At 39.1% G+C, this 27,846-nt stretch overlaps 1 protein-coding gene across 1 annotated transcript in view; it reads left to right on the top strand.

The window, feature by feature from the left end:
- TIAM2 (TIAM Rac1 associated GEF 2) overlaps window positions 1-27,846 on the top strand; it is a 98,277-nt gene that overhangs the window by 23,146 nt on the left and 47,285 nt on the right. The window contains exons 7-14 of the mRNA XM_074896519.1: window positions 9,420-9,605; window positions 10,809-10,955; window positions 14,483-14,545; window positions 19,316-19,483; window positions 22,030-22,140; window positions 22,605-22,683; window positions 23,587-23,682; window positions 24,639-24,899. Coding sequence (XP_074752620.1) covers window positions 9,420-9,605; window positions 10,809-10,955; window positions 14,483-14,545; window positions 19,316-19,483; window positions 22,030-22,140; window positions 22,605-22,683; window positions 23,587-23,682; window positions 24,639-24,899 — 1,111 coding nt within the window. The remainder of the gene's footprint in view (window positions 1-9,419; window positions 9,606-10,808; window positions 10,956-14,482; window positions 14,546-19,315; window positions 19,484-22,029; window positions 22,141-22,604; window positions 22,684-23,586; window positions 23,683-24,638; window positions 24,900-27,846) is intronic.

The following is a 27,846-nucleotide window of genomic DNA, read 5'->3' as shown; positions in this document are numbered from 1 at the left end:
ACTTTGCCCATGGCTGGAGCAGACAAAGTGTTTGCGTCCAAACGTATGTCTAGGCTAATTTTGTTTCATTGCAGCAAGAATGAGCTGAGTCATCAGTTCCCTCCCCCTGCCAATCTGAGTATGGCTTCTGAATGCCTGATGTGTTACTGGAATCATGTTTTCAGGTTACAGTGGTAGGAATGCTTGAATCTTGGCTAAAGCAGCAGCTTAGTGCTGAGGAAGATTTGTTTTTAAAACAAAAAACAGAAAAACCACCCCAAAATTTAGTGTTCATGGTGTGTATGTACCTTGGGATTTTAGCCAAGCTATACGTATGATAATAAGTCAGGGCAGATTGATGAGCAGCTAGAACTGTTCCTCAGTGAAAATGGTCATCTTGCTTCATCTTGCTGTATGTACAGTGGGGCATAAACATCAAGCCTTACTCTGCTCTTACTTTTAGCATGTGAACCGGGAATCACTCCAGTGATACTTATGGAAGTACATCTTGAGGTATTGATATCTTGCCCATGTCTCTAGTTTTGCAGGCAGCTACTGGCAAAAGATGCTTTAATTAGACATGTCTAGTGTTCAGGCAAAGACCTCAACCTCGCTACCCAGGCCTTCTTGTATACTAAACGTGTCTGGTAGTTCGGCCTAATAGGTCTGTGGACTGAGATTGCTTTATCTTTTATTTTACTAGGCCATTAACAGAAGACATCTGATAATTCGAATGTTTTGACTGGTATTTGAGAGCCCATCCCTACTTGCCTTTCCAGTCAGAGTAGCTATTGCTCTCTCATAACTTTAGGCTGCATATTGTGGCCTCTTGAGTAGTAACAGAAGATTATTTCATTTGATCCAATACAGCATAATTATGTTTCTTTGGTTAGTGGAACACTTTTAGTTTCAGGAGTTTGATGCTTATAGTATTTAAAATTCTTACTATACTGGTTTGAACTTGATGAAGGGCAGACTGGCTGATACTGACTTCACTGTCAGGCTCTTGTAGCACACTTCAGTCTGAAGCTATATGAGCAGAGTCCAAAAAGTATGCAGGTTTGTGTAAGGATTTGTAGTACAGATGTTCATCAGCCCTTTGAGTGCTCAGATGTTCGTAATTTATTTCTAGGTCACTTTATTTCATGGTCCAAAGCCTAGTGCAGTGAATGGAGGAGGAAAAACATTAAGCATCCTTTTATTGAAGTAGGTTTGAGACCTAGAAGAATATACAGATTTCTAGAGATGTCTAGTGTTTATAGCGTGATACACTGACAAAAAATCCTGATATTTATTTATAAATAATTAATGTAGCCCTTTCCCCATTAGTAGTTTATTTAGTCAGCTGAAGAGTATCAGTGATGCTTTCTTAATATCTGCTAATTAGATGTTCTGTCCTTGAAGAGCTGCTGTTTGTTTCCAGCTCCGTCCCTGGAATAAGTTGGCTGCATTCTGTTAGAACTGAAATTGATCACTAGGGCTACGGAAGATTTATTCCTGTTAATCTTGTTTCTATGACTGTTTTAAAACATAATTTCGCCTCTTGAATGAGAGCAAACCAGTGAGACAAAGAGTGAGATGGATCATGTGCAAACATCCACTAGTTAGCAAACAATAAATTTATAATGAGCCTTTTCTCCAGTCTTGATCCCTTTGATCTCTATAAAATCTCTCCTTACAATTGCTGAAGGTTTGCTGGCAAAGTCACTTTAGAGAAAAGTCAATAGATAACTTGGTTTCCTAATCTTTTGATTTGATGTCTCAGAGACTGGCTTTTGCAAAGGAAAAAAAAATCTTGATATAATTAGTAACCGAGAATTCTTAATATATTTAGTAAGCTAACAATTTTCCCAAGGGAAAAGTTTGTGTGTCTATCTCTCTCTCTCTCAGTTGTTTAGTAACTGTTGTTTAGTTGTCTTTTGCCCACTTTGAGTAAGAAGAAGAATATAAATTCTGGTGGTGTTTTCAATCATGTGGCGGTTATGTTTCCTCCATTCTGAAGTATATTGTATTTCCAGTACTGTAGTTTATAAGTATGCCCTACATCCTGTGCTGGACTAGTGATGTATTTTGAGAAGTTAGTGAAAATAGTGTGACTGACTTCAGAAGGACCACGGTGGTTTCTTATGTAGAAAGATGAGGCACGATCTTTATTTCTACTGGGGAATTATCTTGGAAACTGTGATTTCTATATCCTTTCCCCTTTTTCTTCCTATTCCTCAGAAAAGCAACCACCACTTTCTAATTTCTTTCACATCTGTATTGATTTAAAACCAATACTTCTCTGCTGAAGACTTAGTAATTCATGGGGCTTTACAAGCAAGCAAAACCTTTTCTTGTTTCACAGTTACTATCACCTGAAAGGCATTTGCAGTAAGGAAACCTGGACTTCTAAAATTGCTATAGATATTGTAATGCACATACATGTTTCTTTTTGGTGTCCAGGAGATGGACTGGAGAAGCTTATCCGGTACTATCTTTTAAATTTTGTGGATTTGCAGGCTAGCAATGGATAAAGCTAGCACTAAATAGAAGAAGTGCAAACAAAAAAATAACAAGGAAAATGTTGGTTTTCTAGAGAAATGATTGGTTTAGAGATTTGATGCTATCGAACTGGTTGAGAAATGTCTTCAACCTTGCGGCCTAGATCAAGGATTCTTTCTATCTGGGTTTACTGGTCCCATAATAATAATAGTCTTAATAACTGTTTAAGAGAAAATGGCAGCCCTTTACACAGCTATTGGTATCGTTGGGCAGTTTAGAAGAGATCAGTGAAGCATCTGTGAGAGCAGTGTACATATAGCAGCCAGTCCCAGTCAGCCACTGGTGGCATGGTTGGAAATCCCAAGTCTGCACATACTACCTACAGCCACGTGTATTTATATTACTATATGCAATAAATATGATGTGGGTGGGTGGTGGTATTCCCCCAGGGTGTAACTTTTCCCCTAAACTGAAGAGAATTAGGACAAACAGTAGTAAGTTTGAAAATCCTCTGGCGCCAAGATGCATTTCAAAGCCTGTCTTTAAAAAAAAATATTTAGTTTTCTTAGCTGTTTAACTTGCTAGAGAAATCAGTGTTTGGTGTGAATATGGAGCCCTGTCTGAATTCTACTGAAGTTAGTGAAAGGGATTATAAGCATTTATTTGGAGTTCTTTTAACAAAATACTGCACATTAAGTCCAAAGTGTGACTGTATGTGCCTGTAGAACTGATTTTAGTGAAACGGAAAATCTACCTCACAGTGAGGGCACCGCAGCCCTGGGTGTACTTCTTTATGTGCTTTGTACATAAATCTATTCTCTTGTCTCACTTTAGAACAATAATATGAATAATAGTTGCTTGAAAGCCTTCTGGGTTTTTCTCTTCAAATTTTAATATGTTAGTATAATCATGTTTTCCAAGCTATTCAGAGGTTTCTGATGTGATTCATATTCTGTGTTATTATACTTAACTTACTTATCAGATGGATTATGAACATAGGTATTTACTTGCAGGCACTGAAATGATGAGGCATTAATATAAAGAACAGGCACAGTCTTGGAGATAATTTTTATGGAAGTTTTCATATGTGTCCTCCAGCTTAAAGCAGTTTATCTGTTGACATAAAAAAATGAGGGGATCAGTCTGTTTACTCTGGGTAGTCACTAAATCTATTAGTACCTTTCTTCCCTTCCCTGTAGTGGTCTTTGGCTTTTTACACAGATCATAACTTCATTACTTTTTTTTTTGTCGTAGTTTAAAACATACCTGACTCTTTTCACATTTATAGGAAAATAATTAGAATAGTTTGGGGAATTTTGTTCTTCAGGCTCCCCAGATTTCATGGCTTAATTTTCTATAAAGCATCTGATGAAATAATGTCTGACAATCAGATGGAAACTCACAATAATAATACTCAAAGAAAATCTTTTCAGGGAACTTTGCTAGCACTTTCCAGTTTTGCCGCACACAAATTCATCTTGAATTTCAATACACAGTTACTGTTCTTTCTTCCATACCTTCTTAAACCAAAAAACTTACCTAAACTTGTTAGAACAGATCTTCACTTTGGGTGGTCTTTAAACTGGCTAGAGCAGAGCTCTGCTTTCCAAGAGGTTCAGTATTATTTCTTTTCAGGTGTCACTCTTCAGTGTAGGATGGTCCCTCCCTGTAACATTAGCAAAATCCTTCTCGTTAGTAGTAGTAGACTGTCACTAAAGAATGAAGTGAATAGGAAGCCAGAAAGTTAGGGGAGGTCATCTCCGTTCTCCTCACTGCTATAATTGCAGATGGGTGAGTTTCCATCTTTGTTTCACAAAGATTTAGTATAAAATAATGAAAAAGGAATAAACTATTACTGAGCGTGGAGTTGCATAGCATTATCTCATACAATGAAGCTGGTGGGGGAGCGTATGCAGAAAGGGCTGGTGTTCTGTTTTTTGGGGAGAGTCAGTTGGATAATAAGATTCAGTGGCTTTCTTAATTGCATCCCTAGCTTTAGACATACATGTGGTACTGCTAGTTTCAATCAGATTATTGACATGAATGTAAATTGGGTACATGTGGGTGCTTATGCTATCAGGGGTATTGAGAATAATATTTTCTCTGTCTGTGTTGGTTAAAAATGAAGAAAATTCTGTTCTTCCTAAACAAGCAGAAAAATTACATTAATTGTAAAAAAAGCTGTGTCTTGTTACTTCATGAAGTTTTCTTAACCATTTTTTAAGTCACTAGGCAGAATGAAGAATAAAGTGTATTGCTAACTGCACATCATTGTTGTTGTACTCTGTTATGTTCCCTTTTTTATTTCTTCAAGCTGAAAATTATTACAGTATCTCTGTAGTGTCCTTTAAAGTAATGGAATTTCTGGAAGAGTGATGTTTTTGCTTCTTTGAGTTCTCTTTAGGAAGTAATGACAATAAAAATCTTTTCCTTGTCCCCAGAAACCAAGTGACTCATTTATCCAGATGGGTACAGTATGAATTGTGTCTGAGAACCAGGGACTGGAATGCAAAGAGTTTGGTGCTGTTTGTAATGTGGTTGAAAAACTGTTCATATAAAACAGCAGCAGAAGTTTCTTTTAAATCCGTAGAGTTCCCTACATCAGCTTGCAGAGACGCTTTCCATCTGGGAAGAAGATGTTGCGTAGGGGAAAATTCTGGATGTTTTACTGCTATAGATAGTGAATTGTGTCAGCAAGGAACTCGTGCTTCTATATGGTATAAGAACTGTTACTAAATCCAATCAGTTTTAAAGGCTTGAGCACTGAGAGAAGGCCCTCCTCCATGTGCATCTTTTCTTTTGTGCTGCCTTAAATAAGTGCAACACTGGTATTTTGTTATCAGGTGAGCTGTCCGGGAAGTTTCTTCCATCCTTCCTCTAGGTTCTTAAAGTATTGCTACCTTGAGTTTGTATGTGTTGTTTCTGTCAGTGCTTTCCACCATTCACATGCTGGTTTGGGTTTTATCACACTGAGCTCTTCTTAACTTTGTACAGAACAGGTATTTTAAAATGAGACAATCCTTCCCCAGCCCCCTGGGGAAGACGCTGTTTGCACTGTAGTACAAGAAGGGCGAGGAGCCAGGGTCCATCCCTGAGCCGTGCTGTTGGTGCTGCCTTTGCTGGGACTTTCTGGGCCCTCTCTTTTACAGTCTGCAAACCCTAAGCATGTTCGAGTGAAGATGGAGGTGCCACTAGAAATGTCACCTGCAGAGAGAACTGTATAGCACATAGGAACTATGGATCCCCATGTCACCTGCTGGAAATCACTGGTCTGTATTGTCTGGTCCGAATGTATTTACTTTAGAGTTTACCTATAGAAAACCTAGCAGGGTTATTGAATTAACAGAGACCTTCTTCCAAGCATCTTCCTTTAGCTCATCTGTTAGTGTGATTTTAAAATGTAATTCATTTATAATTGTTTCTTAGTGTCCAAATAGATTTTCACTAACCTGGAGAACAATTGGCTATTTATGTTCTGAAAATGATCATTACTGCTAAAGTACTGCCAAAAGTAGCATGCTGGTGTTCCTTTGTATGTTAATGCTTAAAAACTCCTTGCTGAGCTAAGTCTCTCATGCAAAATCTCATCCCCTCACTTAGCACTCCCCACGTAATTACTGTCTTGTCCCTGCACCACGCTTTCTTGCATGAGTTCTCCTGGTGGTCCAGGCTAAATAATTCATGGCCCTAATTCTTAAGGCTTCCCATATTTTACTCCTTTCTATCTGTCTGCCACAGCCTCCTTTTTCTATCTACTTTAAGGGGATCCTGAGGCTGAATACATTTGAGTGGCCCCTCCTTGCCTTTCTCCCAGGCTCTCTCATGCTGCCACTGAACCCAGAAATCCTTGCCTAACATTTGACTGTGCTGAGAATGACATCCTCCTTTTCCTCTAAGAAAAACCTTTAATACTTTTTGTAGAAATTCACATGGAGGTTTTGAAACAGTGACTGGAAGAGGATGATTTTTGAATGCCCCAGACACTGTAACTGGTGGTGCAGACAGGCACAACAGCTGAGCAGGTCATGTGGGGAGCATTTCACGTGTACTCGCTTGTTAGTGTGCCTCACGTTGGGCCGTATCTCTTCTTTCTTTGTGGACTCACTTCATGCTGCTGTTAGCCTTTGTCACCCGTTGCCACTCTCACAGCTGTCTGGTGCCTCCACTTTTTCCCGTTTGCTTTCAAGCAGATTTCAAAAGGGCTGTTTTGTCTGTGCATGATGAAGTTAAGTCCTTGAGCCGTTTTTCAGGCAGTCCTCCCACGTGGGGCAGAGATTTGCCTCACACAATAGCAGAATAAGGATTGCAGCAACTAGTCTTCAGGCTGTAAATTTAACTTCATGGACCAGGTCATACTGCGCTTTGAAGTTGTTGCTTTTTTATTTGTGTGCTTCCCCCGTTTAGTCTTCAAGAATATAAATCTTTAGGAAGAATTATCATAGTTTAAAAAGCTTAGACAAAGAGCAGCTGGTATTGGTTCGTAGTCTCCAATTGGTTCCAGACTTCCCTGGTTTTGATAAGACTACAAGACAATCCCAGAAATTCCCTGCCTACAGCTTTTGCTAATGCCATTAAATGTAACATCATGATTACCAATGCTTTTGGAGCTGATTAGCTAGCATCCTGTGTGACTGATAAACACTGTAATTTATTTCTTCAGAATGTCCTCCTGTTGTACCCCACTCCCCTTCTCAGATTATTTTTATTTTAAAATGCAATTTAGTACACATGTTTAATGGGGATCTTGAAGACAGTCTCAGAAACACAAGGATGCCTGTGTCCAGCTCAATGGGGACAGGATGCTCTACTCCAGCAGTGCCCGGAACAAGCCTTACTTTGTTCCCGAGCTATTCAAAGTTGGCTTGGCTCTGTACCCATGGAGGTGTCATCTCAAAGGGAAAGACTTCACCTGAGCTTGTAGCTTTGGCTTTGTGAAAAGCTGACAACCATGTTTTCATTCTAGTTGGGTGTTAACAGAGAGAAGGAGCTCATTACAAAACCTCCTATTGGAGTCATCCCATGCGTAAAGTACTGGCAAGCAGAAAAATCCTGTGAGGGGTGTCTGAGAGCACAAAGAAAGCAAAACAAAGGTCAATGATCAAATAAACCAAAGAAAAAATAATTATTCTTTCTGAGGCGCAAAGGATATATGTTTTGAATGTCTGCAATAAGAGATTAGATGAGACATCTTCGTTATGTGTATGTCTGTGTCCTTTTTCTCTGGAGTTCATCATGCTCTCATTGTAAGCTTTTGTAAAGTCGATCTTTTGTTTTAGTCATTCCATAAAAGATTTTTTTTTAGTGTACTGTAAATTAAAAGTTTGCATTTGCAGATATACAAAATATTATATTGTTTTTCCTTTGTTCACTCTACCTGCCAAATAAGATTAACTCTTGTTTCCAGAAACATAGCCATAACTTGATGCCACAGTTTGTCAGCACATGTGTAAGGAAGCCAGACTAGGTAAGGTCTCTGCCAGTTGTAGTACAAGCACTATTTTGTTAACAGGGCCTTTTTTACCCTTTTATTGCTTGTTTCTTCATTGTTGAAAATAAATGGCAAGATACTTGTTTAGTTCTTGTGATATTTAGCAGCATTATAAGGAAACTGAACTGATTTTGCTTCTAGATGAGCCTGCAGGACATGGTTTACCTGAGATTTTTATTGTATTTGTCAGCTTGTTTTCTGAGTCACAAAGGTGCTTGTCCCAACCTTGGCTAATCTCAATATAAGGTGATAATGTCCTGTGTGCACAGGGACAGGCAGGGCGTGACAGTGAAAAGTATGAAGTCAACGCATGTTAGAGAAAATGTGATGAACTTTCTCTGCAGCCACGAACTACCTGTTGATCAACCAACATGCAGTGATTGGGGCTGACACTGGGAGATCAGCATTATCAGGGGATTTTAACAATCTTCAGTACATGAACTTGGTGTACATTAACCTAATGGACCTGCCTTTCTGCCTTCCCATGTGTGAATGTGCCTACTCTGTTAAACACAGCTACCTTTTTATTTGTACCATTTATTGTATTCATGTATATTGTACACTGTGGGGTAGATTTTAGCTGCAACTACCGATCTGTAAATTGGGGAAATGAAAAGCAAAATTTGGCTTTTGTGCAGTGCATAAGACTACGTGTTTGTGTAGATGAGTGTGTATCTACAGAAATACTTAAGATCTGTCACATGAGCCTTTGATTCAGAACTCTTATTTGTCTAGTAAATATTTGGTCTCTTCACTTTCCTAATTTTACGTTGAAACATGATTAAGCTGTCTGTTATATCTACATGTACCTGTGTTAAGTATGTTTAATATGTATCCATTCTTGCTCTTGGTCCAGTGGCTTGTATTGGGCATATATACTCATTTTTGCAGTTTGCCTGTGTGCAAGTATGTCTTAACCTATTAGTCAGAAAAAAACCCCATGCTTGTGTTGCCAATACTGTCTCAAGTTTACAGTTAGAGAGGCCAGAGGACGATAGTAAAGAATGAGCAGGACCTGTCTGTAGCTACTTTGCTTTGCACGGTGCATTAGCATAGCTACACCGCTTTGCTTTCAGCCAGCCAGCCATACAATCTAAGCTTGTAATAATGAAGGAAATAAAAGTACTCTCCAAAAAGGGGAGAGAGAAGGGGAGGGGGGAGTCTTTGTGAACCACAGGGTTGTGTTTTTATGTAACTGCTTTTGTGGCTGTCAAACTACCCGAAGTTCATGGTATGTTCATCTTGTCAGTATGCATTTAAGACCACCAGCTTTGTTTTATTTCAAGCCATCTTTTGGGTTGATGTAACACAATACGACTGAATGTGTTTTGGCAGGGAATAACTAATCTAATCCATATACTACCAGATGAAAGTAATTTACTATGGGTTTGGGGAAGAGCTTGAATTTTCAGTGCAGCCCACAAAGACATTTTTCCCCTTTTAATTGTCCCGTTTTATATCTAAACAGATCCAGCAATGGGAACAGAATCTGGAAAAATTTAACATGGACCTTTTCCGAATGCGATGTTACCTAGCCAGTTTGCAAGGTGGGGAGCTCCCAAACCCAAAGAGCCTTTTGGCTGCTGCCAGTCGTCCTTCAAAATTGGCACTGGGGAGGCTCGGTATTTTCTCTGTCTCATCCTTCCATGCACTGGTAAGTCCAAATGCACTTTTCATGGGTGCGGTCATGGCAAAGACATCGTTAATATTTTACTTAAATGTGGAATTGTGCTGCATTGCTCAGACAGCCCTGATCCCTTCTCACCCTTTCTGCCTGTTCCTTGACTGAAAATAAATTTTCTTTTACAGACAGACTTTGAAACTATGAGGATATGGCCATGACTTTTTTTGGTCCCTGAGGACTCCCTGGGTACTTCTGACCTATACCTAAAAAAAGAAACAAACCAAAATATTCTTCAGATGTAAATGAGTTATTGTGCTGAAATCTTGTCATGGTGATTTCACCTCCCCTGAGTTAAGAGTTTTAAATCTGTGGGAGCTAAGTCACTTAGAGTGAAAAGAGCCTAACACTGAAATTTCCAAAAGTGATTCAGGTCCTTCTGGGCTGAGCTGATCTTTTTTGGAGATCCTTGATGCCTCCATTTTTCAGAACAGTTTGATACCCTCCTGAAGAGGAAGTGTTTTTAAAATGGGCTCGAACTAGAGAAAAAACAAAATTAGAAGTCACTTTTTAAGAACTGTGGGCTGTGTTTGCAAAGAAGAATGAGGGAGATCCTCAGCTGCTGTAAGCTGTCATCACCTTGTTGGCTTCAAGAGAAGTACGGCAGTAGCAGGTTCGCCTCTGCTTTTTAACCTTGGCAGGGCTGTGAGGCTGTTTTTTTCAGAGGGGCGTGGACCACATTTGCTGCATGAGAAGTCAGTCTGAACAGTAGTCCTCAAAGTCCTGTCAGGGAATGTGTTTTCTCTCTGCCACTGTTTTTATCTGTGTGGTGTGGTATTGCTTGTTAATAACTCAGTACCATAGCTCGTTTATCTCCTATGTTTGGCAATTCTGAGTCTTTCTTCCTCTAGCAATTTCATATCTTAATGATAGGTTATCATTCTTCTTCAGAGCCTTTTCATTAACTTCTTTTGTTTTACAGAGCAATATTTTCTCAATTCCTCCCTTCCTATGACCTTCTGCTTTTTCGCCATGACAAAACAATTACACTATCATGCCATTGGAATACCAAAACAAGCATCACCTCTGAAAGTTTAAAACATTATCCTTGCACCTTGGCATATTACATTAAGGTGAACTGAAGTAGCGCTCATTTGATGCCTCAATTTGAAATCACTGTCAATATTTTGCTTTTATGAAAGTGACATAGGAAGGCCTGTCTCTGTGTTTAAATAGATCTGCTCCAGGGATGAAGCTGCTCTCAGGAAGCGTACCCTATCTCTGTCACAAAGGGTCCGAAATAAGAAGGGTTTATTTTCTTCACTAAAAGGACTGGACACATTGGCAAGAAAAGGAAAAGAAAAGCGACCTTCCATAACTCAGGTAGATCTTATCTGCTGAGGGTAGCATAGAATGGCTTGTTTCTGCTGAGGCTGATCCTTCAAGGTGCTTTTGGTGCATGGGGTAGGAGACGTCTGTCCATCACACCTGCATTCACAATTTCAAGTAGACATGGCAGACTTGCAATGGGAACATCACTTATGAAGCATATATATCTAATTTTGGGGTTTTTTGTGATAAATAAAATTGGTGAGAAGTTTTGGCCCAGTGGGTTAGTTTATTATCAGCAGCACAAGACCATCAGGTTTGAATTTCTAACAAAACTTGTCTTCTGGCACATTGCAAACTGTTTGGAAGTTTCTTTGGAGATAGTCTGTATGCACAGTCCATAACAGTATGTCCTGACATAGTGCTGGCATTCTGAAATACTATTGCAATTTAATATGAAGTAACTGGTGAGTCTTAAAGGGAAAAAGAGGAGAGACCGCTGCATGTCTTTGGCATGGCATCTCAAAGCAACACATGCTGCTTGGAAGTACGTTTTAGACAACAGGAGAAGACTGCTGTCATGCAGGAGGCCAGCTGTAGGCATAGGCAGCAGACTAATAAAGCCATGCAAGTTTACACCAGCTGAAGGCTTGGCACCGGTTTGATGTGCTGGGGCAGGCTGGCCCTGGGGAAGGGGGCTGTGCTGATGTGTGCCCCTGCTGAAAGGCTGCATTGCTGAAACTACAGCATCTCACAGGGTCTTTTTCTCTTTGTGAAACTAATGGCCTGTGCATGCATTGGGTGTAAACCCCACACTTCAGGAGTCTGTATTTTCTCAATAAAAACACAGTTAAATGTGAAACCAAAGTTCTCTGCCTTATCCCTGAAACAAAGGTAAATTACAGCAGAGACACTTCCTTGATGGTGAGCCAGAAGGCATAGACGTAGACCCACACTCAAAACATTGCTGTTTTCACTTGCCTTTGCCATGTCTGCCATTTCTTCTGCAAAGCAGTATTTCATGCATTGTTCATTAGGTGACTTTGTTCCTATTGTTCCCCAGCCCTTGTATTTTGATTTTATTAGTTAAAAATCTATGATCAGCACTTGAAAATTAGCTGTCCTTGCATGTCTAGTAATCTACTTGTGGAATATTTAAACAAGCCTATCTGTACGCATACTGCAGTGGTCCCAGCGTTGATGCAATAGATTTAATGTTGCAAAACAACATGTCAGGATTTTCTGGTTTAGTGGTTTGTATTTTTAATAGGTAAATATTTACCTATGTGTTACACTGGGATGAAGCTTCTTGCGGTGACTTTTTACATGGTAAAATTGTGTGAGAATAGAACTCAAATCTGTTTTATGAAAGAGGAAACTGAAGGAGATGCTTTCTCTGGGTCATCCTTTTCACATATTTTCCCCTGTGTTCCCCAGCAGGTAATGCTGGTCTGTGAGTCCTGCAGCTCTATTTCTTTATTAATAAGAGGCCTGAGGGAAGGGATTTTATGCCCCTTAGCTCCGTTCCCAGTGGAGCCGATACCTCGCACTTCTTTTAACTGGGTAATACATCCTCCTGTATGCTTTATAGCCTGTGAAGGGGATTTTGCAAAGCTCAGGGATGGGGAATCTTATTTCCATGGCAAGGAGAGGAGGCTCCTGCCACCCTCCCAGTGCTTTTCTGTGCATGGAGGAGGAAGTCCTGGTGCAGGCAGAGGTGCCCCCAGCACGTCCTCACCCTCCTTATTCCAAACCTTGCAATCAGCTGGACCAAGAACATGTTCCGTTTTCATCTGTGAGCTGAGGTTCTTGATTTTTTTTTTTTTTTTAATTAAACATCCTACAATAAAATTAAGGAAATGTAAATTCTGAGTGTTGCATATGAATGATGCTGGGCTGTGACTCATACCCATAAAAGTGAGAAATTTTTAAGGGCATGACTTGAAACCTGACCCATGAACCTAGAAGGTGGCTAAAAAGGAAGCCATGTCTTTGCTCAGACTTAAGTGTATGCACATAATTGTATATCAAAATCAGAATAGGCCTGAGGCTGCCTTTCTTGTCATCTCTTTCAGCCCACTGGGAAATTGGGTTAAGCAGAGAAGTAGAGCTCATTGTGCATTGTGCTGTGATGTCTGTGTCAAACAATATGTTAAAAATGTCTTGCTTTTTTTGATTTTATTAAAATCCATTTGACTGGAGCTGGTATATTTTAATCTGTTGAACCCTAGCTTCAAAATTACATGGTATATTCTTGAACACTGTTGTGTCAGAAAAATTTTTAATTTTATCTTAAGTTTAATTTTGTGGTACTAATTTAAAAAAAAGGTTCAGAGTTTCTATGCTGGGAGGCTTTTGTAAACATTAATGAAGTGGCGTTCAGCCTTTTACAAATCAGTTAATAAAACTGCACTGTAGCAGATGGGGGATGTCTAGGCTTACATTATCCTCAGTTTCTTAAATGCTTATCTGCTTTCTTGTGTCTAAGTGATAAATCGTTTTGAGAAATCATAAACAATAAAATACTTTGATTATGTCTATGGGTGAGACAAGGAAGAGGAAGTTCAGAAGTGGTGCCCTTTATTTGCATTGGCAGATATCGTATGAAATTTTAAGAGAGACTGTTGTTGTCTCAGATTATCCAAAAGGCTTTTTGCTAGTACAAAAAAAAAAAAAATTAAAAAGAAAAATCTAAACAAAAAAGCTCAGATGTAAGTTTGATAGGGTCCTGATTTGTTGACTGCAAAAGGATTTAAAAAAATGCTATTTATATTTGCACTTCAGGAAGGTAATGTTATTACGTGTAAATCTCAACATCATGTATAAACTGTATAGGTCTATCTGTGCTTTTATACAACCTGTATCACCAAAATACCTGATTGTATCCACAGCCATTTATTGGATTTTTAAAAATTTCACTAGTACACCCAACACCTTTGTGAGATACTGGTAGTTAAGCTTTCAAAACAGATGGGGAACGTGTCTCAGTTTATGCTTTCATCACTGCAGAGCAGACGCAGTAGTCAGCTGTTTTCACTGCTTAATAGTGTGGGTTTTGGGTCAAGTATGCCTTAAAGCTAAGTTGAAAGTTTTTGTTGATAGTGTCAAACTAACTGCTTGGTTAGAAGAGATGAAAAACTATAGGGTAAGAAGTTTTAGAAAACAGCAATTATGATTTGAAATATTTCCTGTAAATCATGAGATTTGTAGCTAGCTGTAGCTGACAGTATCCCAAAGGGTGAAACTATAACTTCCATCGTAGTATAAGATTTAAAAGTAAATTGCTTTAGTCTTATTGCTAAAGAATAAATAGGAAAAAACAAGGACATGAATGCTTTTATACATTTGAATGTGAGTGTGCCTGTAGCCTGAAGGAGAAAACTTGCTTAAATTTCTTTATAGAGGAAGATTTCTATTTCTTTGATACCTCTTCTAGTCAGAATAAAGGGACAAAAAGTTGATAGATATTTATTAATTTAGTTTTCAGCTTTATTTTTTCAAAGGATTTATAATGCAGGTAAGAAATAAAAGGTTTTATTTGTTTAACCTCTCTATCTGTAATATTGTAATTTTTTTAATAGATTTTTGATTCAGCTGGAGGACATGGATTTGCTGGTGTCCAGAATTCAGCCAACTCTGCTGAGGTAAGATATGCCTGTCCTCATTCTGCACCATCTTGTTTTTAAATTCCTGAATATATTTCAGTAAGTCTATGATGCGGCTGGTTCAGAAACCCCACAGAGGTTCATAAAATGCACTTAGTGTTAGATGGTAGGAATATTATTCTGCTAATAAAACCACTTTAACGTAAGTTTCTGAACATGCATGGTAGCCTTTTTCAAAAAAAGAAAAAAAAATCCCTAGAAGCTTCTTCACAGCACTAATCCTTACAGTGTCCAAGAGATTTGGGACTGAGCTTGTTTGAAAGCATCTTTCACAGTATGGTGAAAACCAAGGTGTATTTTTCCCCTTGGCCTACTTCAACAGAACCTGTGTATTTTGAGTATAAAGGCAAATAAAGTTTAATTAAAGTCTGTGGAGCATACTAGCAAAGAAATGTGAGTTAATACATAGTTGGAGATTGCCCAAGTAAAGGAAGAGGAAGTGGCATCCCCCCAACAGCATTACCCAGTAAATAGCTGTGGCTGATGTCCTCAGTGCCCAGGAGGAGACCTACTGCTTGTCCCTGCCTGGCATGAGTCATGGTCCCTCTCAGCTCCCTGGGGATAACGTTTCCATGCCCAGTCTGGAAGCAAAGCTCCAAAATCTGTAACTGCATAAACATAGGACCGCTGAGTGTTGTCTGTATACTGCGGGGCTTACATAGACAGAATCCTTCTCCCTCAGTAGGCTTGTTCAGGCTCCAAATAAAAAATTCAAATTAAGTCTTAGGCACAGTGTTTCTGGACTTTGTTTTCTGTATGTTGTAGCTGGATTTCTTCAATGGCAACATGTGCCAGACTCAAAGGGGTATTTGTCTTCCCATCTCTAACGCCTGTCCCTTTTCCTCCTTTCTTCCCTGAACCAGATATTCCCTCAATCCAGTTTAAAACTTGAAAGAAGACTTTAAAAAAAAACATACTACAGTACTGTTCCCTTTCAGCTGAGTGTGTGTACCAGGTATTAGACAAAAAGTCAAAATCTGTATTTAAAATGAAATGCTGCTCTTGAAAATGATCAACTATAATGAAGAGCTGTAATGAATCTCGTGAGGAAGGTTTGGACAAAGTTCATAATTTCTCATAGGTTTTTATGTTGCGTTTTTTTGCATCATTATGTGCTACATGGTTTATTTTCTCATCCTGTGCATTCGTTTAATGGGTAGATAAAAAAGAAATATGTAATTATGCAGAAGTTATACCACTGACAGTGGCATCTCCCACTGACAGCAGCTAATCCTAAACACTCTTTTGCTTCCTGAAAATATCTTCACATTTTGTCTGTTCTTTGAAGGAGTACATCGAAACACCTGAATTCCTTAGTTAGTTGACCACTCATTATTTCCTGGGGTGGAAAGTATTTAAACCAAATTACCCCTCTTTTTTCAAAATAAATTATAATTATGAGGGATTTCTGGGGGAAATGATCTCCTGTAGAGAACACTTAGAAATTCCTCCAGAATGTACTATTGGGTGTGGTGTGAGATAACATCCATTACCCACCTCAGAGACAGCAAACACAATTCATTCCTGTCCAGCCCTGTTAAAACATGGAAAGGTTTGGTCCCTCCTAAAAATGAGAAGACACAAAATCTTCTGTGTGCACCCTCTGAAAGTTTCTCTCAAAAGGCTGTGACACCAGTCCCTCGGTTTAGCACCAGCCCCCTTGGCGTTGGTAGGTCAACGGTGATGCCTTGTGCAGTGGGGTCTGCTGTGAGTCTCCTGTCCTCTGTCCTAACAAGACCGTTTGTTCTTCCTGAACCTTTCTGAGAAGACAGAAAGTTTTTGAAGGTGCCAGGGAGCAGTCAGAATGAAGTCCCCTCCCTTTGGTGCCATGTCAGGGAAGTGATGTCATCTGGCTTCTTGACCCAGCTCTGGATAAAAGCAGCTTTCTCCAAATTTAGGCAGGGGCTTGCAGCCCTGCTCCCCAGGTAGAGGGGACTGTCAGGGGGGCAATGTCACTGCAGATTTTAGGCTAGACTTTTACAAAGGTTAGCAGGGTTGTGTTTCAAGTCTAGAAAATACCCCAATATATGTCCTGAAGCAGAGCTCTAGAACACAACCTTATTTCTAGAAAAACATTCTTATTCTTATTATTATTATTATTATTGTTATTATCATCATCTCAACATTATTTCTCAAACCTTTTTTTTAATGGGAACTAAATATCGTGTGGGCACTTTTAAGATCTTGACATTTTGATGAGTCATACAACAACTCAGAAATGATTCATCATAACTCTGTAAACTGTTACTTTGGCATCAGCCTGGTTTCACTGGCTGCTTTCAAATGAAAAACAAAAACAGCATCAAAACTTTTATAAAATGCTACCTGCGGAGTGCAGCGAATGACGAATAGTGAAGTCTGCCAGGGAGGCTGTATTTTCCCTGAAAAGGATGCTAAAACCAGAGGCAAACAGTGGGAGGAAATTATGAAGTAACCTATTGGTCCTGCAGCAGCCCTGTGGCACAATGTGTGACAGTCTGCAAATCCTGGCGCCTATTTCTGGAAAATTGGATGGGTTGTTATAATTTTATGTGGCAATGAATGAATGAACTATTGTAGAATTAGTCACTGCAGGCATAACAGGAAAAAAAAAATCCCTTTTCATGTCAGATTTTCTGAGATGGAAAATATGGGCGAAGCAACAGTACCTTGACTGCAGTTTAGGAACATAGTCATGTTTAATAACAGAGGCGAGTTTATCTCAAGGCGTATGCTTGAGCACCAGTGTACGTGGCAGGAAAGGGAAGTATCACACATTGGCTGCAGAACTTTCTGTCCTGTCTTAAAAGCTTCCGGAAAAAAAGGTAGCTTTAATCCCATTTCTCATCACCTTAATCCTCTGTGTTTTGGGGTTTGGTTTTGTTGATCTCTGGCAATAGTGAGATTTATTTCAGTTACACAGATTTGAAGAATTACCGTTGCAGTGCAATAAACCACTTTGGTAGTTACAAACCTCAGGGCTTCTGGGAACATCTCCCTAGCTGAGGCAACATAGCTTTGGTTTTCACTGGAAGAAGTGGCCGGAGAATTCAGTCTGACTCATTCCTGCTAAACTCTTGCAGCCTGCCTGCCTTGACCTTTCTCCTTTCTGCTATTTACGCTGGGGAAGGAGGTCAGCATTTATTCACAGGAACTTGATTTGGTGCTTTCTGAGAGGACCACGCTTCTATGGGAATTATCTTCTTCAACAGCACCAGTTGCTGTTGAAGAGCAGTCTGGAACCACAGCCACCAAGGGGAAGCTTCACCTGGTGTAGATTTCATCACTTCATTAGTTGCAGTAGCATAACAGGATTCATGTTATGTATAGTAGTTACTGGATTTTAGTAGGATTTCCATGGACCTGTGTTAATTGAAATTTCATTTTCAGCTAGTTAAAAGGGACAGTTAAACAAGAGATACAGGATTTGTGAATGCCATTAGTGCATTAACATTCTGCCAAACCCAGCGTTAGTCTGGCATAAAATTTTAATTGTGCCATACTCTGGGTTGACTGAAACCTGAATTTCTGCATTGTTTGGTAAATACCTGGATAGGATTGCTTACTACATCATTTTCACAGCCACAGTTGTTATTTGGAAAAAAAATAATATTGGTCTCTATGTTGCTACTGGTAGATTGTTGTCAATAAGTTTGCTGCCTGCAGCATGGGAAGCAGTCCCTGTGCAGTGATTTTACTGGAGATTTAATTGCAGTGCACCCCTGGGCTTGTGTCGCTGCAGAGCCAGGAGGAAGAATTGCATAATCAAGGGACTTTGTGTAGTCAACAGCACCCCACCTCTGCCCCTGACTCAAACAAACAAACAGAATTGTAAAGAGAAAGCGTCAGGGAGGTAGGCACTCCTAAGAACAGGTGTATCTTAAGATATGTCTTGGGTGGCAGTTCTGCTGCTTTCCAAGGTTATTGTCCCTTTCCAGTGACGGTAAGGGGAATTGAGGGACCCTATCTGCGTAAACCGAAATACCTTTATGTGGGTACTTCAGTGACATACGGGACAGGCAGACCCAAATATATAGGTGAAACTCCAAATTCTGAGCAGCTCTCAGTGTTTTTCTTCTTGTGTGGCTTCCGTTGAAACATGTAGCCTGAAGTGCAATACAGGAAAAAGTGTGAAAATGAACTGTGAGAAAGCAACAGGGTATTTATTCAGGGTGGATGTTGTTAATTTATCTAGTGGAGTGGCTTTGGAATGAAGGTGAATGTGAAGCAAAATAGTAAACAGGCAAATACCCTATGCTACCTGTGGAACAATACGCTCTCAAACTGTGAGTAGGAAACTTTATTCCTGCTTTAGTCCGTTATTATGTTATGGCAAGCCTTGCTCCACAGTGCTCTCTGCTGGAAGTTTACTATGTTACCATTTTCTGTCAAAATTGCAGTCATTCTGGGTTTTTTGCATTTGTTAATTAGGTAAAAATTGTAGAGGTCAGTTCTTCTTTAGAATTTATTCCCACGCAATATAATATCAGGTATATACATATTTTCACTTCGAATTAAATCAGCAATTAATGTAAGATAAAGGCATAAAAGCCCATAATGGGAATGCAGAGGAAGTGCAATCTATTCTCAAGAAAATCAAGTCTTCGACAGTGAATGAGAGCAGGTAACTGAACTCTGTCCGTGTCTTGCCATGGGGAAATACAGAGTACCGTGTCTAAATACATATCCACTGCAAACTGCCAATGTAATTGTACTTTTGGGGTTTTTTACAACATCCACATATGCTGTACATTTCTTTCTTGTTTCCAGCAGCAAGTTGATGACGTTTTGAATGTCTACTGCTCAGTGCCAGAGAGCATTCAGAAAGAGAGCGCTTGGGAGACACAGACGTATGTTCACTTCTGTGATGGCCAGGGAGTGGCACTGACCCTCAAGCCAGAGCACAGGGTGGAAGATGTTTTGTCTTTGGCATGCAAGGTACTCACTTTTCATGTACAATTGCACCTTGTTAATAGCTATGGACTTGAGAAGGAACGTAATAGCGTTTTCAAGAAGCATTGCTTGAGACAGTGTGCAGTGAGTACTTAAAGAGCGGTGATGTTTGCCAGGTAGCCAGGCCCTGAGAGATCTCAGCACATGTCCATTCTATGTTGTCGTTGTAGTGAACCTAGTTGTTCTGTACAAGTTAATCACAGAGAGTAACGGGGACTGGCTGAGTTAATGCCGTGAGATTAAGACATTTAAGACTGCTGTGACAAAGGTTATCATATGTGTTTGCTTCTTAAAGAACCCTTTTAAGCTTTTAATTAAATACCGTCTCTACTTAATTTCAAAGAGTGCATCCTCTTCTGAAAGTTAGTGCCAACGATTTGAGAGGAATTGGTATAAATCTTGGGACAGAAAACTGAGTCACAGGTTGAAGGTAAAGTAGAAATACCAATTTTAACTACAGACAAAAGGCCACCATCTCTAGAGCATCTCAGCGTACCTAGCACCTTTGTCTCTGTGTGTGTCAGTGCTTGAATTTAGCTCTAGCTTTGTGGTTCAAGGCGCTTAAATTATGCAAACAAGCTTTTTGGAAAAACTTAACTTTTTACTCTCAAGTTCTTCTTTCGGACAACTGGTAAATATAGTTTATTTACCTCACTAGTAAAGGGGAAAAACAGGAAAAAAAGGAGTTCTGCTCTGTACAAAACCCAGCTGTAGCTTTTGGCGTAGGTTAGCGTGAACTTACAGGTGAGCTCATTCAACTGGCTTAGAAGTTAATGAATTTTGAGACTTATAATGGAGAAAAGGACCCAATTTAATGGCTCTCTGCAATGTTGTAAACAAACAAACAATTATTAAATTACACAAATTTTTAAGAATCCAGGGTGAGCTATAGTTTTTAAATCAAAATAAGCACACTGAATTAGCCAAGTCACAATGCTTCTCCATGGCATCACTGAGAAGATATTATCTTCCTGTTGCTTTTTCTGATGGACACTGAATCGTGGAGAAACAGTTTAATGCCTAGCTTTACTTTTTAAAAATTGTCTGTACTTAGTCAGGCTAAAGGGATTGTCTAAGACATTATTTGACCAGCAGATGGCGCGGTAGAGCTGAAACATTTGGAAGTGATTACGGTAACATGCAAGACCTCTGAAAGAGGAAATAAAAGTTATAAACGTTACATTAAGTTGAAAAGGAAATTCCTTACCTCTCTTACACCATCATTCCAAAATATTTGTAATTGTAAAGCTGACTTTTAATTTTCATTGTCTGTATTGCATGAAAACTTAGTATTAAGTTATTTGATTTTTTTCTTAAATGTTTTTCTGTTTTATTTTTTCTTTCTATTCTGTGTGTAAAGCTTTTCATAAGCATTCTCTAATGCTGAATACTTTCTGCTCATCTATCCTGGTTCTTTTCCTTCTTACATTTTCATTCTGCTCTGGTGAGTGTAAGGAATCTTTCTTCCTAACAGAACATGTTTGAATGTTATGTGTATAAGCATAAAGTTCAAAGGGGTTGGTTTTTTTTTTTCCCCCCTTCATTCTTCCTTTATGGGGTTTATACTTTTCTCATCTATGTTTTCTATGTGAGGCTTTTGGATGACATGTATAGAAAAAAATGTGCTGTTGAATACAATTGTTCAGGATACAGAACACATGCAACTTGTAAACTGTTACACATACTAAAATGTTAAAGTAATTACTAGTTACTCAGTAGATTTAGATTTTGTAAGCTACAGAGATGCATTAAAGAGGTTAAATAACCCTCAGGGAGGCAGTCATTCGTCCTCTTTTAGAAAGGTTGGTTCCTTCTGTTTCAGAAATGTTGCTCCATTAATATGCTAAAATGAAATGTTTTGTGCAGTGGTCTCACCAGCATCCTGATTTTCAGGGAGACTCCTATCAGCAGCTCAACACTTTCAGGCTAATATCCTTTAGGAATATTCCTATTTCCCTTTGACTTCCTGTTGAGACAGGATTTTTGTTTTGACCTCATGTGGCAAGAAAAAATAGCTGAAACTCTCTGATCATAGATGAAACCCAGCAATAAAAATAAAATCCAGTAAAGGCAAATCCTTAGGGAACCTGCTTTGCATCTCATCCTCTTTTCTTACAGCCCGTACATGCATGTAAATTTTGTCCATCAGAAGAAAAAGTTGCTGAGCAGAACTGAGTCCCTAAAATTTGTGACAGAAAAAGATGGTTGTGAGCGTAAGTTCAAAAGGACAGAAAATGGTTGTGATACCTTTGGAAACATATAACAGTACTCAGATAATCTAATAGCCAAGACATAGTGTTTATGAAAGAAATTGAGAGGATTGTAAGGGAAAATGGAAATTGCACTTCAAACCTTATCTTCTAAGCAATGCAGCTAGTTTTGTTTATACCACAAAAATAGTTAGGAAATTACTTGTTGAGGATGGCTTTTGCATGATTTCTAAAAAGCTTTTTGTGTGTGTGTCACATCTTTGACTTCTGGAATTCTGGAAAAAAATAAAAATTCCAAACCCCTTTCTCTTTATTCCTTAGATGAAACAGCTGGAGCCAAGACACTATGGCCTACAACTCAGAAGACTCGTTGATGAAAATACTGAATATTGTGCTCCTGAACCATATGAATACATAGTAGACCAGGAAAGTGTGACTCCTTTTAGATAAAGCCCCATGATGTCTGTAGCTACAGTTGTATTATCACCTATGGATATGTGTGATTTAGATCTAAAATAAGGTTTTAAAGCTGTTCCTGGATTGCATTCTGCCATCCTCATTCACACAGTCCATGCCTATGCAGACATTTGGGTGGTTAGGCCCTGGAAACACTTTCTTCAAGAACCATTTAAGTTGGGCTTCTGGTACAAAAGCAAAGTGTCAGTCTCTACTCCAGGCTGGGGTTTCTATCTTTAGCGTACTCTGCATTTAGTCCCACTGATACCGGTGACGTTTGCACAGTAACACAGTTCTCTGTAAAGACAGCAAGTTTTGGCTCTTTATTGATGCAAAGAATATTGTGCTTATTTCTCATGCTGTACCACTGGATTTTGATGCTTGCAGTTTCTATGCAGTTTCATAATTTGATGACTTCTGTTATGTTTTTTTTCCAACAGGTGTATGATGAAATAGAAATTTGTCCCTTAAATGTTTATCACGTTCATCTTACAAAGACTGAAAACATAACTGATTTTGGTAAGCTCTCAGGAATTTTTCTTTTTATTCTTATTATTGTTTACTTTCTCTCTTCAGGACTTTTCTGTCTCTGAGAACAGGTAGAGCCATCCTTGATTGCTCAAAAGTCTGAGTCTGCAAAGGTCTCAAGGCATTATAAAAAAGACCCAAACTGGTTGTTTTACACTGGCAAGCTCATTTCTTATGTTTGGGAAGGGTCCACTTTATGATCTACTGCTCTGGACAAATAATTCAAGCACGGAATTGTCAGGAGACAAATGTCCTTTGCCAAGATTGATACAATTGGTCTCAGGCCATGGTCAAGTGGGATCCTCTGTTGGCACACTATCAACAGAGGATCCTTTGGTACAAATTCTGACAGGCTTTTTTGATGTGGGAGACAGTTATGCCTAAGAATAATTACATACCTTGCAAGGATACCTTTGTAAGACAGCTCTGTGCTGGTCTTCAGCTGCGAGTCTGGTGGTATAAAGTATTCCCTTCTGGGCTGCATCACTCACTGGTCTATTTGGACTTGCTGCTTTATAGTTTTGATTTCCAATTTTTGGATCTGTTTAAGACACCTCTATGTCTGATGGACACACTGCACAACTCTTACCATAATGATTAGCTGAGTTATTGAAATGTCATATGGGGCTGAGGTAGAAACTGTTTTTTTGAAATGTAATTTGGTGCTTTTTACAGCACAGCATGACATTTACTGGAAGTTGAAAAATCCTGTTAACTTTAACAGGTCTTACAGTAACTGAGAAACAATGTAATGCTCCATGGTTGTGTTCTCTATGCTCCATGGGTGTGTTCTCAAGAGAAGCATCCTTCCTCTGTGTAGAGTCTACTAAATACACAAAATAAAAGGAAAGGTTTCTGAGAAGGTTTGTTTCATTTAAACCTCTTTTACTTCAGGCTTTGCTGTCACAGCTCAAGTTGATGAACATCAGCATCTCCTCACCCGTATATTTGTAAGTGATGTCCTCCCTGATGGACTGGCATACAAGGAAGGTATTGTATCATATTTATGTTTAATACTGTACTTCATTATCTTTTTTAAGTCCCAAAACATGAAGGAGCTTTAGTACTGCTGTCTGAAACGGTTCTTGGCTTTTAATGTTCATAGTTTTCTTTCCTGAAGATGGTGGAAAGTATGTGATACTAGGAAAGATAATGTACACAGAGTGATTGAATTATCCTTTCACCTTTGGAGACAAAGTCTGCATTCAGCCATCCAATCAAGTGCTTTTGCACAGAGGAACAGGTTGGAGAAAGAGTTCATCTCACACTTCCACTTTTGTGGGCAATGAAAAGTAGCCTCTCTCTCCCCCAACTAGTTTTCTGCATGTGTTTCTGTGAGTGCCTTCTCTACTGTGCTGCTCAGAAATCGTGCTTCTCTTCATCAGCACAGCAGGATCACATGCATTCTGCTCTCTGAAAAGCAGAGAGACAAACCCAGAAAAATGGAGACAGTTTCATTTGCTACCTGAGGGTAATGACCACTTGATTGTTGCTGACCTTGAAAGGCAGCAGTTGCAACTATTTAAAGACTCCATCCGCTGTTATTCCAGTTTTGCATGAATGATTTGATCTGTGTGACTAGTGCCTTGTTCTTCCCAGATAATAAGTGTTATGGTGCTGTACACTGGTGGTATCTGAGTCATGAGAGGTGCCTCTATTCTAACCTTTTTTTAAAAGTTGTGCTGCCCTCCTACCCACCAAATTCTGTGGTATCTTTAAAAAGAAACAACTCGATTGCTGTACTATGTGTAACAGCTATCAGAGGAAGCATGAGGTCCATCTGCATAATTATAACACAAATAAAGCTGCTGTCAATTCTAGTGGACTTGTGGTAGGGTCAGGCTATTTGAATTAAAACTGCAAAAATAAAAGGTGTATCAACATAAGGTTTGGTTTGTGACCTCTTCTATTTATTTATTTATTTATTTCCTTTCGTATGTTCCCAGGGCTCAGAGTAGGCAATGAAATCCTGAGCATAAATGGAGAGGCTGTGTCTGATCTTGACCTCAGGCAGATGGAGGAGTTGTTTTCAGAGAGAACCGTCATGCTCACTCTGAGAATGAACCATTGTGGGACCCAGCAACCCTTATGTGCGTCCTGGTCAGATGGCGACATTTCCAGGGACCCAAAGAGTTTGTTACCCCCTCCAAACCAGTCACAGCTTCTAGAAGAGTTTCTAGATAACTTCAGAAAGAACACAGCAAATGGTAAGAGGTTGACAGTCCTCTTTCACCTCCCTTCCAATATTGCTGTTTTTTAAAACTCAATTATGTTTAAAAATCTGTGCTTGCCTTACTGAGAAACCCAAGTACAAATTGTTCAAGTTCCATTTACGCTCCATATCTGTCTGTTATTTTATTAATTTCTAGAAAGTAGAAATGGAACAGAATATGATAATTTCTTCAGGGGAATGATACTGTTTTAATCTGTTTAGCTGCACCATCCAGTATTATCAAGCACTCTCTTAACTATATTGTGTGTTATCTTGGGTACCTCCAATATATCCATTTCCCAGGCACAGGTGGTTGAAATGATGTGATGGCTTTCCGAGGCAGAAGTATTGTTCTGTGTTTACCATGCTTTACGTATGGTAAAGTACTGCATGCATTTAAGGTACCCTTAATGTATCATCATCAGCACAGAAAGGAGTCATTTAGCTCTGCTCCCACCCAGTGATATTATCATGTTCCGGATGGATACAGCTGCTCACTGTGTAGAAGAAAATACATGAAAACGTATTTGTTTTCCTTTCATAGGGATTGTTTTGCTACTACCTGCTCATATTTCTTATTCAGTGTAATACCACTGTATTATCTCATGGAGGACATATCCTAACAGCGCTGTGTCAGGGTGAGATCCTGATGGATTTCCATATGAGGAGCATTGGGCAGGAAAGGTGCCAAAACCCTAAGTGGTAAGGACTGCTCCTGTATGACACCACAGCCCCAGGGAAGCTGCCAGTGCTCACTGCTGGGTTGCCTTTTCAGCTGGAAATAGGAGGTGGCCCATGGAGGGGCACTGCCATACTGAGTGGAGGAGAGCCGTGGTCACCCTTCCCTTCCTTTGGCTGATCTTGGTTTATGTGATAAGTACATCTTGTCATACCAGAATACTTGTAAACGCCTGTCTGAAATAGAAAGTACGTGGGGATTTGCTCCCTTTCCTTCCCACGCCTTGACTATTTTTCAAACAAGATGGAAGCAAATTTAAGTCTAGTTTCTTAAGTGTAAAAGGTGCAGTTTCCTCAATGCACCTCTGGGGGATGCTAGTAAAGTTCTGCAGAAGAGGTAGCCGGAGTGCACTGCTGTGCGAGGAGAGCAGCAAGAGTACAAAAAGATATCGCTGATTTTTGTATATAATTATGGTGGCAAGTGTTTTTTGATTGGAATTTTTTCATAATTAAAAATGAGAGAAGAAAAAGAATCACATAGGAGAAGTTGTTAGAATGGATTTAATTATAAAGCAGTTTTATTAGGTCATCTTTTGAAATTAAAAGAAATCTGAATACAAGATTTGTGATACAGTAAGTAGCATCTCTCTCAGGGGCCTTACTTCAATTTAAAATGCCATTAAATTGACTAGTGGCACATAAAAGTTAGTGCCATAAAACAAAAATTATGATAGAGCTAATTAATTACATAATTATACCAGGGCTATCATTCAGCATTGGCTTGATATCATAGGCCAGCATTACCTGGAGTATTCAGTATAATAAATGTATGTGTCCATTCACTAGATTCCTCATTCCTCCGGGATAAATTTGCAACCTGTGCAAATATTCCATTATAATAGGAAATTACTGGAGTATGTATTATACTCTAAGCACAAGTGGATAAAGGGACATAGTATATTTGCTTTTCTGCTTAAAAGAAGCTAAGGAAGATTTATTTTATTCTGAAAGGGAACAAATAGTTCTAAATTAAGCTTCCGGAGAAGGACTTTCATGTTTATTGAATTCAGTGCCTAGTGTGTGATCACCTGATCGGATTCAAATGGAAACTGAAGAAAGTGGCATTACTTTGAATTAATAGATAATCATAAAGGGTTTAACTGTTCTATGTGCTGTTACTCTGGAATTTAGTAAGATTTTTAGATAAGAGAGGTCGTATTTAATGATCTGAGCAGGGATTTGGAGGCTAGAGACTCTTACATTCACATCCAGTGTTTAATACTGTTTTGTCTCCTTTGGTAGAGTTGAGGGAGTTTTCAAAAATAATTTGACATATGCATGTCCATGTTCAGCCTGTGCTTCCAGGGTGGCACCTTTGAAAGTTGTTTAGTGCCAGCAGAGGGGGACCTCTTTCAAAAATCAAGCACAATTTGGTCCAAGGTACATACCTGGAGTAAAAAAACGTAATTTTTTATAAATTAACTAACTCTATTTATCTCTATAGAATACTGTGAGGATTAATGAACTAAAATTAACGAAGTGCTTGGAAAATGAAAATTCTCAGCACTGAGTCACATGGTAATAGCCTGCCTGGTGCTTGGTGACAACCACCAAGCAAGAGCAAAACAGAATTTACTTTATGTACTTCATATAACTTAGGTGGTAATAGTTGGTCCACATTTGTTTACAGTTTTGTAACTGCTTAGCATAACTTTGATGAATGCCTTTTCCTATGTATTCTGCCATGATGAGGATACCCAATTATACCTTGTGGCAAACTTTGGCAGCCTGTACTGCACAGAAGGGAAGTGATTGACTTTCTCCAAAGCTACTAACTCTGCCACTCCTAAAAATCATTCCCAGGGAATTTTCTGTGAGAGTGATTCATTTGCTCCAAGAGGTTGCTATACCCTTGTAGCTGTGTTTGGACCTGCTGTGGTCATATCATTTGATCTCCCACATGGCAACGCTATGTGCTAGCTGTTTAACTGCTTGGCTAGTAATAAGCTTATCCTGGAAGAGAAATGAGATGAAATGCTTTTAAAAAATGCACTCATAAATGTGGAAAACCAAATAACAGAGCAACTAAATTTGCCTCAAGCTCCAGTGCTAAGGAAATTAAACTAATATTTGTGTAGAATTAAAAACTGAGGGAATTGGACTGGAATTCTTACAACTGTGGAGGAAAAAAATGCCTCATTTTAAGATGGCGTGGATATTTGAGGAATAAACAACAGAGAAGGCATAAGAATTGAAAACTGTAT

Source organism: Athene noctua, chromosome 1 (genome assembly GCF_965140245.1).
Source record: "Athene noctua chromosome 1, bAthNoc1.hap1.1, whole genome shotgun sequence".
NCBI classification, from domain to species: Eukaryota; Metazoa; Chordata; class Aves; order Strigiformes; family Strigidae; genus Athene; species Athene noctua.
Note: the sequence above shows the minus strand (reverse complement) of the source record. Positions and strands in the feature narration are given on the sequence as shown.